The sequence below is a fragment of the Pipra filicauda genome, unplaced genomic scaffold, assembly GCF_003945595.2.
Source record: "Pipra filicauda isolate LSUMZ 115617 unplaced genomic scaffold, ASM394559v2 scaffold612_size220267_pilon, whole genome shotgun sequence".
Taxonomy (NCBI): Eukaryota; Metazoa; Chordata; class Aves; order Passeriformes; family Pipridae; genus Pipra; species Pipra filicauda.
Genome location: NW_024104768.1, coordinates 118177 through 135316, shown reverse-complemented (window position 1 = coordinate 135316; position 17140 = coordinate 118177). Strand labels below are relative to the sequence as shown.

At 48.6% G+C, this 17140-nt stretch overlaps 1 protein-coding gene across 1 annotated transcript in view; it reads right to left on the bottom strand.

Annotated features, from left to right (window-relative positions):
* LOC113986844 (protein Wnt-3a) overlaps window positions 1-17140 on the bottom strand; it is an 88023-nt gene that overhangs the window by 21589 nt on the left and 49294 nt on the right. Inside the window, exon 2 of the mRNA XM_027718918.2 lies at window positions 16000-16241. Within this exon, the coding sequence (XP_027574719.1) occupies window positions 16000-16241 (242 nt within the window). The remainder of the gene's footprint in view (window positions 1-15999; window positions 16242-17140) is intronic.

Here is a 17140-nt window from a genome sequence, read left to right as displayed (position 1 = left end):
CCAGCTCTTGGTTGAAACCAGTGGAAGTTACTCTGAGGAGAAGCCAACTCCATACCCGGAGCCAGCTCCTTGCCCAGTGGATCTGTGCTAAAGCTCTGATTGCAGAATCTGCTGAATCTTTCTAATCAGTTTGGTCCTGCAACCTTTAATCATGCAAATGGTTCTGTGCAGTTCCAGACTTGCCAGCAAAAGGCTTGCAGGACTGAAGTTGGGATTTGTGCTGGCACAACAAAGTTTCTGATGGTTACGGGCCGGAAAATGCATCCCTCCAAATAGATGCTTCTCCCAAGTTTGCTGGGAGGAGTAAAAACTCTTGGGCTTGCAGGTTACATGGCCCAACAAGTCTCTTTAGTGAGCAACGTCATTCGGGAGCTGAGGGGAAATATTAGTATTGCACAGAATCAGAGAATCCCAGAATGGTTTGGGTGGGAAGGGAACTTGAAGATCATCCAGATCCAAAACCCTGCCATGGGCAGGGACACCTTCCACTTGACCAGGTTGCTCAAAACCCTGTCCAACCTGGTCTTGAACACTTCCAGGGATGGGGCAGCTTCTCTGGGAAACCTGTGCCGGGGTCTCACCACGCTTATAAAGAATTTCTTTCTGATATCCAATCTGAACCTGCTTTCTTTCAGCCCAAAGCCATTACTGCTCATCCTATGACTGTCCCATCACCTGCAGGTGATCCTATAACCTGATGGCAAAGGAATCTATAGATTATGGATTCTATAGGTGTTAAGAAGAAGTTCTGGGCACAGGTTGCCCAGAGAAGCTGTGGCTGCCCCATCCCTGGAAGTGTCCAGGGCCAGGTTGGACGGGGCTTGGAGCAACCTGGTCTAGTGGAAGGTGTCCCTGCCCATGGCAAGGGGCTGGAACCTTAAGGTCCCTTCCAACCCAAACCATTCTAGAGTTCTGTGATTCTACAACACCTCAAAATTTTCCTCAGACTGGTTGCCTGTTTCCTGCCTACACCAAAGAAGCCACTGCTGCCGTGCCAGAAAAGAGGCCAATAAAAATGCCGTGTGTCACGTGGAAGGAGCAGTTCCCAGACTATCCAATGGAAGGATGAATCATGAAACTCATCCTGCAGGAAGACCTCCAGCCCCTTTAAGCCAAGTCTTCATTTGCAGGAATTTTTATGAGGTGATTGCAAGGGCTCATTGATTTGTGTCCTCAGAGGGAGATAGCGGGGCACCCGAAGGGTGTGTTGGGACGTGATTTGCCCCCACGGAGCAGCAGCCTGGCAGTGCACACGTAGGAGTTGTTGGATATGCTAATATGGGAGCACAGGCCTCATCCTGAAATCCTAAGAGGGGATTAGAAGAGATGAGTCCTCGTTTAGTTTTCCAGAACAACGGCAGAGATAAATCTGGCTGCTCCCTTGGAGGGTGTTAAAGGAGGATTTCCTGGTGGGTGGGTCTCCCCAGTGGGGTGTTATTGTGCTGCCAGTGGGGCGGGAAGGAATGGATTAAGCAACTGGGGATGGGATATGGAGCCTGACAATGGATATAAGCTGGGGAGGGTGGAAAGCTGTCAGTGGGCTTTAGGAAATCAGGTTTGGTTCCTGGCTTATTCCTGGAGACCACACTGTTGCTCTCAAGCTGAGGATTACCCTTCAGAAATTCAGCCATGGCTCTGCTGGACCTCCTGGTGTGGGAGGCAGCCAGACTGGAGCTGTTGGATTTGGGGCATCCATACACTGCCCGGTCCCACCCTGCAATGTAGCAATGCCAAAGCTGGTAAGAAATGTCATCTCCTGCCCATGAGTCGCTCCCAGGTCCCACCATCCTCTTGGTTTTCTTGCCTCTGTGCAATTTCTCTGCTGTGTTTCTTGGTTACGGTGGAATTTTTGGCATGTTTCCCTTCCAATCTGCATGTCTGGACTTCTATTCTGTGGGCATCACCACCACCCTCAGTGCTAATTTTGGGGGATGGTGGAAGCCTACAGAGAGTTCAGGGAACTTAGAGCACAGCTGAGCAAAGCAGAGCTGAGAGAGGCTTTCCACTTCATCCTGGAGATGCTATTTTGTTTAGAGAGGAGAGATTTTGGGGAGCAGCTGTAGGGATTCTTCAAATTTCAGGGCCTGCGTTTGCCCTCATTTTGATGCTGAGTGCAACCTGCAGTCGCTGGGGCTCAGAGTCCTGTTCAATAAATACATTTAAGAAGCAACGTGCCCATGATCTGCAGATTCCCACAGTCTCACAGAGCTGCTTAGAGGTCAAATCCAGAAATGAGGAGCTCCCAGAGGGTAAATCCTACCCAAAGAAGATGCACCTTTCACCCAGGCTGGTTAACCTCGGTTGGGTTCAATCGGTTTTTATGGCAAGGCAGTTTGTGGACTTGTTCAGGTGAGCAGCTGAAGTTCAAGGCAGGTTTGGGTATTATTTTGGGTGAAGAGCTTAAGTTCAAGCTGTGAGGGCAGGATTGGCTCCCCAGCACCTCCTGGATCACTTTGGCTCTCCAGTGTTTTGGGTTTTGGCGTGTGGTTGATGAGCAGCAGGGCTGTGCTCTGTGGGGGCTTGAAGCCCAGTATCAGAGGGCTGAGTTGCTCTGGGATGTGGTTGACCTGCTCAGACCATCTCCAGAGGAGCCCCCACCATCCCCTGAGGCAGCCCTGGCACACCACTACCCTGGACTCTCTGATGTACATCCCCCGTGGCTCACAGAGGGACGAAGATCCACCACCCCCCACTGAGGTTCATCCCAAGCTGTCTGATCCCAATCAGCACCAAGTTTAGCTCTCCTGCCATTTTAAGCCAGGCTAATTGCCTCAGCTGCCCAGCCTGAATTAAGAGAACACCCTTCTCATTCTGGCAGGGTTGATAGAACCAAATAAAACCCTACAACCCTACAACCCTACAACCAGGAGTCACAAACCTCACAAAAGAAGGTGCAGCCCTGGATGAACAAACCAGCTCCAAGCCTCTTAAATATCAGAAGACCCATCCCTACCAAGAAAAGCCCAATATACTTCCAGCTTTTAGTCAACCACATTAGTGGTCAAGCCCATAAAATAGGCAAATACCTGCAGTTAATCAGAGTGTTTGACGCAGTGACCTCACGGAGTTGCAACACCGGTGATTAAAGGCTCTTTTCCAGCAGAGCTGTAGTGCTGGTACATAAATGGTTTTAAACTGCATCTACCCCACTCTCCAGACTTGGAATAACTCTCAGTTTTTAGCCAGCACCACTGTGTGAGGCTCGTGCCAGGGTTGTGATGGTGAGCGTGGCTCTCACAGCAACGTTTGTAAAGTATCTACGTGGAAAGCCAAGCATGGAAATGTATTTGGGATTCCTTAAAAACAGCAAACAAACCCGCTAAATAAATGCCTTTTTCACTTTTCCTTCTCTGTGTTTTATGAAAAAAAAAAACAAACAACATTGGCTTTATATGAGGTCGATTTAAATGTTTTGGGGAAGTCACAGTAGCTGTAACATGTTCTGGAAACATCCAAGGTCAGGTTGGGTGGGGATCTGAGCAACCTGACCTGGTTGAAGATGTCCCTGCTCTTGGCAGGGGGCTTGGACTACACGGGATTTGCAGGTCCCTTCCAACCCAAACCATTCTATGATTCCATTCATGAGCAAAAGCATTAATGACTGAGGGGACAGGAACGTTCTGAAGGTCAGTGGTTGGCTTTGGTTCAAGTGAGGAGATTTTAGGGAGAGTTTTTAGCTCTGGCATTTGTTGCATCGTGGATGGAAATAGAGGATCTCTAAGGTCCCCTCCAAGCCAAACCATTCTATGAGTCTGTGGCTTGATTATTCTTACATATTGAATATTGATTATTTGATATGGATTATTTGAATCCTGGGGGCAAACGCTGGGAGCATGAACTGAGCACTGAGGTGGTGCTTTTCTGCTGGCTGAGGGGTTCAAAAGCTCCAGTGTCAAAAGCTCCTCTTAAGAACCAGCACAAGAAGGCAGGACCCATTGTCTTTCTCAGTGCAAGTACAGAGAATTTTGTGATAAACCATTTGTTATCCCCCTCAACTCTTCCCTGATCCACAGAGATCAATGACATGATGTGTGTTTGGACCAGAGTTATAATTAATAAACCCATAAACAGAACTTAAAAACCCCTAATATTTGCCCTCAGAATGTCTAAGTCAGCTCTGATGTGTTCAGGTGCAAGTGATGGGCACATTAACTTTGACTGAGAAGTTCAGGTGAGCAAAATACAGAGAATATTCTTAATTTCTGATGCTGAGCAGCATGTAATTCTAATATAAATCACCGTTTTGAGCACAGGCTGAACATCTCACACAGACTGGCTGTGCTCCACAGAGCTTTCATTTGCTCCTCTCAAGATACATTTATATCTTCAAATTCATCTCTCAAGGAATCCACATCCAAAACACAGTTAGGAAAGGAGACTGGAGATGCTGCATGACCAGAAATATCTTTCTCCACCGAAACCAACAGCACTAAAATACGTTTCCACCTTTTCTTTCTTCTCTAAGAAAAATCTGTGCAACCTCCTCTTGCAGCATCTTCAGGACAGGACTCAGCATTTATAAAAGGGGAGATCAAGTCACAGATTTGGGGGTTATCTGTTGCAGCTCTCATTTTATAGAGTTGTGAAGCTGCTTTATGAATTTAGAAGAGTCCTTGGGTGATCACTGCTGATATTTTCCTCCCAGTTAATATATATATATATATATATATATATATATTTATATATTTATATATTTATATATATATTTATATTTCTATTTCTATTTATATTTATATTTATATTTATATTTATATTTATATTTATATTTATATTTATATTTATATTTATATTTATATTTATATTTATCTATATATATATTTAGGCAGATTCTTAGAAGGTTTGGAGATCATGTTATGCTTAAGGCTTGTAATAAGGGACAAAAAATTTACCATGCTGTAGGAAATTGTGATTTGTTTTATTTGGAAGAGTTGAAAATCAAATGAAGAGTTTGAGTTTTTAGGCTGTTGAAGTGTTTTATCCTGTCCATGGCAGATTTTGCTGCTTGAGAAGATAAAATCATTCAGCCTCGATAATATCAACCCACTCCAATATTCCATAAAATATTAAAGGTACAGCAGTGTGCTCCTACAGTAGTTTAAGGATTTCCTGTTTTGGAATAAGATCACATTCAAATCAAAAAGAAGTAAAATGCCTTATTTTCAAAAAAGAAAAAAAAACTCAAGAAAACCAAACCTGTGCATTTTTTTTGGGGGGGTCTTGAAATTAAGGGGAACCTGCTAAACATCTCCATTTTTGATGCAGCTGCCTTTTCTGATGGAAAACTGGCCCAGAAAACAAAAATAAATACATTTTTGACAAGATATATAATATCTCCCAGGCTGGATCCTGCCTAACCTAAGGGGTCTCCAAGTTTTTTATGGCTCCAGGTGAACAGAAACGTCTCCCTGTGCCCTCCCCACCCATTCACACTCCCACAACATCCCTGTGGCAACAGCTTCCCTGGGAAAGTAGCATGATTAGGAGACGATAAACCATAATTATTAGCTATCATTTAATGTGATTTAGCACCTGGAAATAATGGAGAGGAAATTGTGCCAGATGCTTAGTCAACAAACTGCAGCCTTCCCAGGAAGTGTTCCGTGCAGCTTTACTGCCCTGTCCATCAAACTTGGGAGAAACAGTCATAAGCAGGCCAATAAAACTTCCCAAATCATGTTGCAAGAGCTGCAGGGCCCCACATATGACCTACTTTGGTGTCTCTCTGAGATATCCAGTCTGTGGTGGACTCTGTGGGAAATGGAGATGCAGAGGAAGGAGGAGCTGCCCCACTGTCTCCAGAGCCAGAAATGGAACCAGAACCTCCTCTCTTTTTTTTCTGCCTTGCCCCCCATCACTGGTCCAGGCTGGGTCATGTGAGCTTTGTAAACTGTTTTTCTTCTCTAGGAAGGGTGAGATGAGTCACGATGAAACAAAAAGTGAAAGACTCTCTCCGTTCACCCGGGGGTTGGGAACAGCTCTGCATTTCCCGGGATCTGGAGGGCTTCCTGGCTTTCTGCTTCTGCTTTCACAGAACCATTCAAAGGCTTGGGTTGGAAAGGACCTTCAAGATCATCTCATTCCAAGCCCCTGCCATGGGCAGGGACACCTTCCACTAGCCCAGGTTGCTCCATGTCCTGTCCAACCTGGCCTTGGACACTTCCAGGGATGGGGCAGCCACAGCTTCTCTGGGCAACCTGTGCCAAGGCCTCCCCACCCTCTGAGTGAAGAATCTCTTCCTAACATCCACAGAATTCATATTCTATAGATGGCTTTACCATCAGGGTTTATGGTCACCTACTGCCAAAGCTCCAGACCTCCCCCAGGGTTTGCCATGCCACCTTCTACCTCCTTAAAAAGCCTGCCCAAACTTAAAAAAAAACCACACCAGTTTCCTTCAAGCCCTTCCCTAGGGCATATCCGGACTGTGACATACCTACATCCCTCTTTATGGGCCCACCTTATGGGGTCTGCTGAGGGAACCACTCTCCAAAAGCACCTCTGTGACCCATGGGAGCAGGCTGAAGGTGAGCAGGAGGCACATTCTCTGATTGATGTCTTGGAGTCTGCTTCACAGAGCCCTCAGCTACCTCAGTTTCACCCATCTCATGCTGTTTTTCCAAGAAAAGGCCCCTCCTGTGCAGCACCTCCTGCCTACCCTGGCCCAGAAGTCCCTACCTATGTCAGCTGGGTGCTGACTCTCTGAACTTCTATCCCCAAAACCTTACTTGCCTCTTACTCCTGCTTTGTCCTCCCTGCTCAGCCTCAAGTCATTCCCATGAGCACCTCGTTCACGAGCACAACAGAAATCCAAACAACACGTTTGGAGTCACAACAGTCCTTTGGAACCATTCCCTGCCCTGGTGCCTGATCCCTGCCTCCTTCTTAACCCTGTGGATTTCTTGGGTCATGAGCCCTTCCCTTGAAGGAGATGCTCCCAGAGGGATGGGGCTGAGGAAACAAGGAATGAGAGAGGTTGATCCATCAAGGGACAGGGTTCCTCCTGCAGCAGAGCTTAGCAGGGAATGCACAAATCTGTGTCTTGCCAAAAATTTCCTCGTCTGCCTGTCGCTCCTGCTCTGCAGGAGACATCCCCATTCCCCTGCTGTGCCACCCCTTTGCAGGAAGAAACACACAGTGCATCTTTATACCCCCTGGTTTTCCTTTTGCTGCCCTGTCATATCTGCTCGGGGAGGGACGGGAGGAAATTCTCTGCCTGTTACACAGGAATCCAACCAGATGATCCCACAGCCCCTTCTGGCCTTAAAATCCCCTCGTCTATTCAGCCCTACCAGCTCAGAGAGCATCTCACAGGGAAGAAAAGCCACATTCACAGGCCTTGGATCCCTCTTTGTCAGAAGACTTTGCTCGTTTGGGCTGTTTGGTGCAGGGAAGTGCGGGAAGACACGTTTTCCCCCTCAACCCACCCTGAGGACGGAGCATCCCGGCTCGGGACTCACCCCAAAGGGAAACCCACGGACAGGACGGTGCACCCCGGCTCAGGACCCATCCCAAAGGAAAACCCAGCGGGTCCCCCTTCCCCCCAGAGCCCGGGTGAAGGCGACCGAGCCTCCGCCGTCCCCGTTTCCCTCCTTGGCTCCCGTCCATGCGTGTGTGTGTGTGTGTGTGTTTGTGCCTCCCGTTGTGCTCCAAGGGCCCATTTGGGGCTGGGATTCTCCCGGGACAAAGGGATGCTAATCAGCTCCCTCTACTGTTCCCTTTTGTCTAGGACCAGCTCCCACGCTTGGACTTGGCACTCTCGGGATGCGGCAGAGGGAGCTCCTTGTTGCAACCAACCTGAGCCCAGTTTGGGGAATGCAGCGCACCCAGCAGGGAAAGGGGAAGGAGGGGAGGCGGGGGGGGGGGGGAAGGAAATAAATCCATAACTCCACGCAGCCCGCTCCCTGCCAGCCCGTCGCATTGTGCCCGAGGCAGAAGTTTCCAGCGCCTCCCGCCGCCGGGAGAGACGCCACCGGTTTTGTAGCCACGGGCTGTCTTGTTCCTTCTCCCCTCCCCGATCCCCCGTCCGATGTTTTAGTCGCCAGGAAAAGAAAAAAAAAAAAAAAAAAGAGAAAAAGGCAGAGGAAAAAAAAAAAAAAGCAGCACGTCAGGGTTGACAGATGAGGGTTGGTGCAGCGGGAGGTGGAGGGAAGCAAACGGGATCGGCTCCTGGAATTGCTGCCATTTCCTTTTCGCCATCACTCCTCTCCCGGGTTTGCAGCCCGTGTCTGGGTGTTGGCTGTTTACAGCTGTTTACACGGGCTGTCTCAGCTCCAGAGGCGCAGGAGCCAGATCTTTATCCCGGGATCGTTTTGCAGGTAGGGAGGTGATGAGGTCAGAGCCTCTAAGAAACCCCGAAAAGAGCTGAGCCCAAGGAACCCAGGTCACGCTCAGCCTCCAACTGCACTGGGGATGGAGAGGGAAGTGCGACCACAGGTGATGTTGACCACAGTCCTCTGGTGCCATCCTTACCCAGGAAAGTCACCTCTGAAGTCACAAGAGGCTGAAGTGATCCCTCTGATGGTCACCTGGCCCTACCTGGCTCCAGGAGGAAGAGAAGGAGCTCCTCCACTGGTATCCTGCTCCCTAAGGATGAGGGATAACACCTTGGCACATTTCCTGAGCATCTCTCTTTGCTGCCCTCGCAACCTGCAGCTCCTGCCAAGGCTCAGTGGAAGCTGTTAATCTCCCAGCATGGCATGGGCTGCAAACCAGGGATGTGGCTGCAGCTCATCTAGACCTCCCCAAACTGCTTGTCACCTGCAATGCTGCTGCCTGTACTCAGTTTGCTACATAAATCCCAGTTCAGGAATGCTGAATAGGGGTGAATATGGCCTGGAACGTGGACTCAGGCAGTGCTGATGTGCTGCCTCATCCCCTGCAGGAATCCCCAGCTCCAAGCTCAACTTGCAGGGGCACTAAACACAACTGATGCTCCTGTCCCGAGCCGGGATCTCCCAGCCTTTTCCTCAGCAGAGCTGGCAAACCTCTGGCCTGCAGTATTCCTGCATCCTGACGGCTGAGAGGAGCTTGCACAGTCACATTTTCAATCCTGATCCTTCCAGTTTCCTTCCCCATAGGTACAGGGCAGAGTTTGTAGATCTCCGTTGTTGATACCAGGGCAGCTGCCCAAATTGCCATTAGCGGAGAGGGAGACGGGGTGTGGCTGGAAATCAGATCCTCTTGGGAAGAGTTTCATGAGAGAGCAGAGAGTACCTCCTACATGTAACTAACCTCCTGGATGGATCAGTATCTTGTGGCTTTCTGCTCATGCCTTACTTTATTGCAGCAGTGGAGAAGTCTGGTCTAGAGCAGGGAAAGATGGGGGGAAGGATTTGGCAGGGAGATGCCAGAATGCCACCAGGAAAACGTGATGAGGTCTGCTAAATATCTTAATTTTAAACCATGAGGAGATGTTATTATGTCTTAAATAGCCTGTGTTCAGTGGTCCAGGAGGTCCTTTTCGGTGCCATGTTGTTCCATTGTTAAAATGGCCTCTCCAACCACGACTGGATGCCAGGATTGCTTCCTAACGGGAGAAAGGTGAGGGGTGGGAACTCTTTGCCCCCCAAAACTAGGCCTCTGAGAAGTACACATGGAAGTCTGAGCCTGTAGCCCTAGGCTCCCTCTATAGTCAATGGAGAGAAATAAACATCTGGGCATGATTCATGTTCTCCTGAGATAGGTGTCTGAGATAGGTCAGATGAATTGCTCCCTGGAGATGCCGATTGCTCTCCACTGACTACAAAGGGAGCCTGGGGTGACGAGCTCAGACTTTGACATCTAACTTTGGAAGATGAGATCAGGCCTATCAGAGAGCCTGTGGAGAGATATTGTCATGACACGGCGAGAAAAAAATCCGGAGGAGACTCGTGTCTCCGAGGGATTATAACTGGATTTTAAAGCCTTGCTCCGTTCTTGCTAAACCTGGGGGAAAAAAAAATCACTTGGATTTCACTAGACACAAGGTGGGCTTTCTCAATCACCTCATCCACAGGGGTAACAGGAACAGAAGAGTCAACCTTTACACAGCTTTGTTTTGTCTTTCTTGGCAGAGACAACACACGGGGCTTATCCCCAAAAAGCCTGGAGTCCAGATTTAGCCTAACTTCAAAACAAGCCTAGTCCAAAATCAGCCTCACTGTGAAGGTAACAGTGCCCAGCATTCCACGTGAAACTGGATGTGATTTGAATGCCACATCTCTCAGGAGGCAGACAAATGCCTGCTCTGCCCTCCCTGTAGTCCCTGGGAGCAAGAGTCTTCTCATCCAGAGCCGGTCTCCCTGGATTCCCTCAGTGATTGATGGAGAGATGTAGAAACTTCAGGGTGTGAATAATTTAATCCCAACTGTCTAGAGCACAGCAGATGAATCATGCCCTGGAGGACCCCAGCAAGAGATGGAACTCCTTCGACCTGTCTTGCCGTCTGGCAGAATGGACCCAAACTTTTGCTGGCCCACTGCTCTTCTGCAGGCCCCAATTTTAACTTTTTAGGAAGTCTGAGTAGGAAAGAAAATGGTCAGTTCTAGAAGAGCTTTTCTGAGTCTAGCAAAGGGGAAATAAGAGTGGCTGGTTGTCAACACCAGAGCAGTGGAGGAGACTTGTAAAAGAGGAGGCTGTCTATCTCTTGGTGATGTGTCAAGGCAAGATGTCCCTTGGGAAGAGATGTTGTAGTCAAATTCAGATTTTGGGCTCATTCCAGAAGTCTTGAGGGGAAATTCTCCAGTCTGCATCATGCAAGAAGTCTGCCTGGATAATCTGACAGCGCTGTCAGGCCATAAACATGCACTATGTGCTCTGCTGTGGGAAGGAAAGAGGCAGACCTCAGATCTCTGCCAATAACACACTATTACTGCTACCCCTTTCCATTGTCGAGTGACCTTCAAAGGGATTGTTTGGTGTCGTTTCCTCAAGGACACTCTGACACCTTTAGAAGACAGTGTCATCTGCGGGGACATCGTGAGGGAAGAGAGCAGTAATTGTTTTGGGCTTTGTGGTCTCTCTGGATAGTATGGTAGGGAAACACCATCCCATTCCATCCCACCTTGATTTGAGATGGAAGTGCTGGAAGGCAAGACATCAATGGGCTGCCCAGGGAGGGGGTGGAGTCACCGTTCCTGGAGGTGTTTAAACGGAGACTGGATGTGGCATCAGTGCCATGGGCTGGGTGACAGGGTGGTGTTGGGTCACAGGTTGACCTCGACGACCTCAGAGGTCTTTTCCAACCTGGCTGATTCCGTGATTCTGGGATCACCCCAGTTTGATAACAGAGCAATGGAGTGGTGTCGAATACTCCGTGTCTGATTCCGTGCTCGTCCCGGGAACTGCGCAAACAGGAGCTGCACCGAAAAGAACATCCCTTTGCTGGGCAGGGATGGGATTAACCCAGGGGGGCACGAGCAGTGGGTCACTACCCCTGTCTTTGTGACTCCCGACATTCGCCTTCCAGCAGGGTCGGCGGCCAGCCCCGTCGTCGTTTCCGGAAGGAATTTGTGCCCCCGAGCCTCGGCATCACCCACCGGGCCCTCATTTGTCCGGTGGGGAGGTTGATCTGTGTCCCCAGAGGGAACATCCGATGGGTGCACACACTTGACAGAGCACCGGGGGAGCACAGGCTCGTTGAAACCACCCACCCCCCCCTCCAAGTCCCGATCCACAAAAAAGGGCCGGAGCAGCTTCCCAAGGCTGCACGAGCGCTCAAGTCTAATAAACAAGCCCCGTCGGCCGGAGCTGAAAGAATCCGAGCCCTCCCCAACAAAGCATTTAATCCAGTTTGGCGTAACCTCTGACATTATTAGGGATCTCAGTGACCCTAATCCAATCAGATTGATTAACTAAAGCGGAGACCCCATAAGCTGACCCCCCTCTGGCCTCTGCTATTTAGTCCTGACCAAACAGTGGGAGAGTCGTGCCGTATTTACACCACAATGGGGCCGCGCTGAGAACCTGTTTCATTACAGAGGGACTTAAACTCCCATTACTCCATCAATGTATCATTCTTCAATAGTTCATTAAAAGCTGCTCCTCCACAATAACTATTAACCATTTCTCAGCCCAGCTGGCAGGTTTAGAGCCCCGGCCAGCCTTTAGCAGAAGGAGGTGGGAGTGAGTGAAAGAAACGGATGGACAAGGGCTCCCTTTTTAAATTTAAACGAACTGGGGGCTTAAATAGTTGGAGGTAATTTACTTTTATTGAATTGGGGGGGGGGGGGGGAAGAGGGAGGAAACTTTTATTTTGAGGTCCTTTAAAGAGACAGGGCCATGATAAGCTTTTATTGTGTGACTTCTCCTGAGTTCATATTTCTGCCCAGAGGGGTTTCAAAGACAGCTCTCGGAGCATTGAGAGACTCTAAAACTATCAACAGCCTCTTCAGTCCACAGAAGCTAAAATAAAGGCAAAATCACAGTTCCAAACATGTGGCACTGAAGTTTGAGTTTGTTAGGATGCACCGTTCACTTTCTGTTGTCAAGGATGGCGTGTCCCCCTCCCACATCCTCCAAAATGTCATCCTGTGTACTTTTAGAGGCAACTTAAAAAAATCTTCCCTTGTCCTTGGTAAACTGGAAGATGCAATGACTGCCTACAAACTGCCAAGCCTCTCAGGTAAGTGGCTGAGCATGAGCTGTGCCTCCATTTAAGGTCACCTTGCTATGGCCATAAATTTCTCCTTTCCTACAATACAGATGAAGAATCACATAAGAACATACTTTTTTTCTTCCTTTACAAATTACTGTTAGAAAAGTGCAAGTGAAGGGTCTTTCTTCTGTCCAGAAGCTGAGATTTGAACTTCTAGGGTACTAAAAATCACATGAACTGTGGCCTCTTATATATGACTGATAAAAAGATGGGCAGGTTTAGGTAGAGAGAAAAAGATCAGACTCACTTTTCCTGTACAGGCATCCTGTTCCTTGCATTCCCAAGAGTCTAGGCTACCCAAGACACCTATTCCCAAATGGGAATCCCAAGGGATTTCCAAGTGGCACCTATCTGAATGTTTCTCCATGAAGCTGCACAGCTGCCCATACACTCCCAAGACCACAAAGGGGTAGAAAAACCTGGTTTCAACACCATGGGCAGGGACACTTTCCACTAGACCAGGTTGCTCCAAGCCCTGTCCAACCTGACCTGGAACAATTCCAGGGATGGGGAGTCCACAGCCTCTCTGAGCAACCTGGATAGGGAATGTTTATTCCACAGCCAAGGACCTGCAATCCAGAGTAGTCAAACAGCTGGGTGGGATGGGGGGTTTCTGCTCTTCCTGTGGCTGACAAAGAGCTAAAGGGACACAGGGGCAAACCTGGCAAGTGTTGCCTTCAAACAACAGCAGATCAGGATCCCCTGAACATCACTAATCCCTCATAGCCAAGCTCATCAAAGCCATTCCTGTTTAATTTGCGATTCATTACAGGATCACAAAATCCCAGAATTGTTAGGGTTGGAAGGGACCTCTGGAGATTAGGCCTGGCTTAAAATATATCAATATATCTATATATCTATATAGATATATCTCAAACTAAATATAGTCTGAGCTAAAACGTGGGATTTTTTTCCCCTTAAAAAAAGGATCATGGGGAAAAAGAGTCTGGTTTTAGATGAGATATCAGAATATGGCTTTTAAAAGGACCAGAGTCTGGTGACAGTTTGGCACTGCTGAATCACAGCTCAAGCCTAGCCCTGAATGAGCAATGAGATGCCACAGCAGCAAGGCAGCCTCAGCAAGATTTGGGCCTAGAAAGGGTTTCCTGAAGGCATTAAAACTGGTCCTTTTCAAAGGAAAAAGTGCAGATAGTCCGTGAGGCTATCTGGGAGATGCTTTAGGGGCTACTCTGGTTTGTGCTGAGGGAGGATGGGGGTCTCCACTAACTCCAAAAAGAAGCTGCACTTGGATCTCAGGTGACTTAAAATCCAAGCTGCAAAATAGAGTTTTCCTTGCTGGTTTTCCTCCTCTCCTTTTCTCCTTCTCTCTTTCTGGGTAGGAGCTCAAGTATGTTCCTACCCTGGGGGATCTGCCGCACAAGAATGCGACCGAGCTGTTTTTTTTTTTTCACTCCCCCCTCCTGCTGTAGGTGAAGCAAAACTGAAGGGTGGTTTGATTCTCCCTCAAGGAACAACATTCTTCAGTTATGAAATAGTCCCAGTCTCCTTTCCCTCCCTGAGCCTGGTTACAGAAACCCTCCAGTCTCGGGCAGGGACAGACCCTTCGTGCCGCCGCCGCCGTGGGATGAGTGTTTGGCACTTGTGGGGTTGGGGTTCCTTTGGGCAGCAAGGAGGTGAGGACTCCTGTCCTCACTCACAGGGATTATTGCTATGGATGTGGGGTGTCTAATCTGAGACTCACGAGGGGCTCCATGTTGCCCAGAGAGGTCAGGGACTCACCATCCCTGGAAGTGTCCAAGGTCGGGTCAGATGGGGCTTGGAGCAGCCTGGGATAGTGGCAGGTGTAGAGGGTGGAACAAGATGATCTTTAAGGTCCCTTCCAACCCAAATCGTTCTGTGTGTCCTTGAGGACATCCAGCCATGGGTTACCTGCTTCACCTCCTGCCTGTGCCCAGTGGATGTTCTTGGACAAGTCATGTTGGGTATGGGAAAAATATCCATTTTTGGCCTAATCCAGCTATAGGAGTGAGGTACCCAGAGCAGGGAAAAATGCCTGGAAAATGTTGTGGTGTGAGACTTTCACATGGGCTCACCCATGCCGTGGGTCTTCCAGATGATTATTTTGGGATGGTTTCTCACTGCTAAACCCAAATAGTGACATCAGAATGAACTGAAGAGTCACGGGGCAGTTTGGATTGGAAGGGAACTTGGAAGGAACAAGAAAGAAGGAACTTGGAAGGAAGGAGAGAAGGAAATTGGAAGGAAGGAGAGAGGGAAGGATAGAAAGGATGGAAGGAAGGAAGGAAGGAAGGAAGGAAGGAAGGAAGGAAAGAAGAAAGGAAGAAAGGAAGGAAGCAAGGAAGGAAGAATGGGCCCTTTTCTGCTAAAGGGAAAGGCAGAGCTTAACCCAGACTTCATGAAAACAGCAGGAGCAGGCTGGTCTTTAAAAGACATACAAGGGCAAAGAAGGATAAAAACGTTCTTACAGGCTAAAATAGGTTCCTTCCAACTTATAAGGGAAAAGATCAGACACCCAGACTTAGCCTGGGGCTTAAATCTCACAGCACCCAACATCTTAGGGTGAAACATTTCTGAGAGTTCCCACTTCTGTCAAAGGGTGCAGAAATAGTTGCCTGAATTTTCACCCTGTCTTAATTTGCCACGTTCATAACCAATGACAGCAGAACCATTAATTGATGGTGATTTCCCCAGCCCTTTGATCTTCACTGTATTCCATTCCAGTATCAAAACTGCTGTTATCTGATAAGGTCAGTCCCAGGAACCACCCCCAAGAGCCCATCATCTCCCCTCTACCATTATCTGGAGAGCTGGAAACACAGCATGACATTCCATGGGGTCAGGAGAGGAGTCAGGCATCCAGCTTGGCCACTGCCAACACAATAATCCTTGTGTTCCTTCCCAGGGGCACAGGATCATAGGATAATTCATAAAGGGACACTAGGAGGTCTCCAGTCCAACCTCCTGCTCCAAGAAGGGTCAGAGGTGACCCCACTCTCTGTGAGCACTTCCCAGTTCTCTGGGAAGTCCCAGTAGAGGTTTGAGGTGAAAGCAGTGGTTACCTGGGAGTGGTGGTGGGTTGTGCAATGGGGGTGGTGGGTGACCACCCTCCTGACATTGGGAAGGCCCCCAGGTCCTTGCTATCCCTGTGAGAGTTACCTTCTTGTCTCTGCAAAAGACCCTCTGGATCAGGTTTGAAATGCTCGGATGGGCTCCTGGGCCAACTCAGTTTTCCCTGCCTATATCACACACGTCCTTTGTCCAGCTCAAGTCCTGTCTCCTGACAATCTTTCAGAAGGAAATGAGTTCCCAGCAGGTTTCCCAAGGTCTCTGCTGCCGCTCCACCACGGACGCTGCTGTTCCCAAACCCGCGGCGCCGCACTCACCTTTATCCAGCACGGGCCCAAAGATGGCCAAGCTGTCATTGACAGTGGTGCAGTTCCACCTCCTCCCTCGGAACTGGTGCTGACATTCCTGGATCCCAATCTTCACCCCTTCTGCCACGCTGGGCATGATCTCCACATAGTTCCGACAGAAGCGCAGCTGCTTCGGCACCAGGCCCGGGATACTCCCGCAGAGGATGGGCTGAGTCCCCAGGGAGGAATACTGGTGACCAATTGCCAAGGACCTGGGTGGAAAAACAAGGAGAAAGGGATGCTTTCAGGGCTGGTTTTCACCTTGTTACTTGGTTCACAAGAATGGGGACAGAAAATCAGAGTCTTCGGTTCCTTCGCATTCCCCTCACCGGGAAATGTCATTTCCACTGTCACCCTGCTCCCCAAAAACATCATCTCTGTCTCCTGAAGTTCCCTACAGGCCCAGCAAGGAAAGAAACTCTGCTTTTAATACCTTCCTTCCCTTTTCTTCATCCTCTCAAAGCCTTAACCCATCATTGTGCTGCTTCTTTCTAAAGATGTTCAGCTCATACAGAGAGTTTTCTTTAAAACCAGGGAGGTCAAACCTGAATTTCTTTCTTTGAGAGTCAAGCATACCTAGACAGAACGTTTTATGGGAAGTTTTGGCAGTGAGGAAGCCCAGGGAATATCCTGGGCAAAAGCACTTCCAGAGCTACACAAAGGAACAACACCAGCAGGAGAAGACACCAGCCTTTGGAAAGGAAACATTGAAAATTCAGGAAGGGAAGCACCATCATTCTGTGGTGCTTTGGGTAAAGTGAGGAGGGTGAAATTAAAGCCAAACCAAACCAAAACCAACAAAAAATAAACCAACCCCCCCCCCCCAATTAAACTTGAGTGCAAATTCTGTGCTCTGCCCAATGGAAGTCTTGGAAGGAGTGTCCATGAACCATCATGTTGGAGAAGCCTCGGAGACAAACAAGTCAGCTCAGCAGATATGCAGCTAATTGGATAGATTCTTAAAGTGTTCTTACTGGTGCTTCTAATAATAACCTTGATTACTAAAACTGAAGGGACTTTTAGAGCATGATTTCCTTTTCTTCTAATTAAATCTCTTGATTGTCTTTTCTGCCCCGAATTAATGACAGAGAGGAACCTGCCTGGGCAGTGT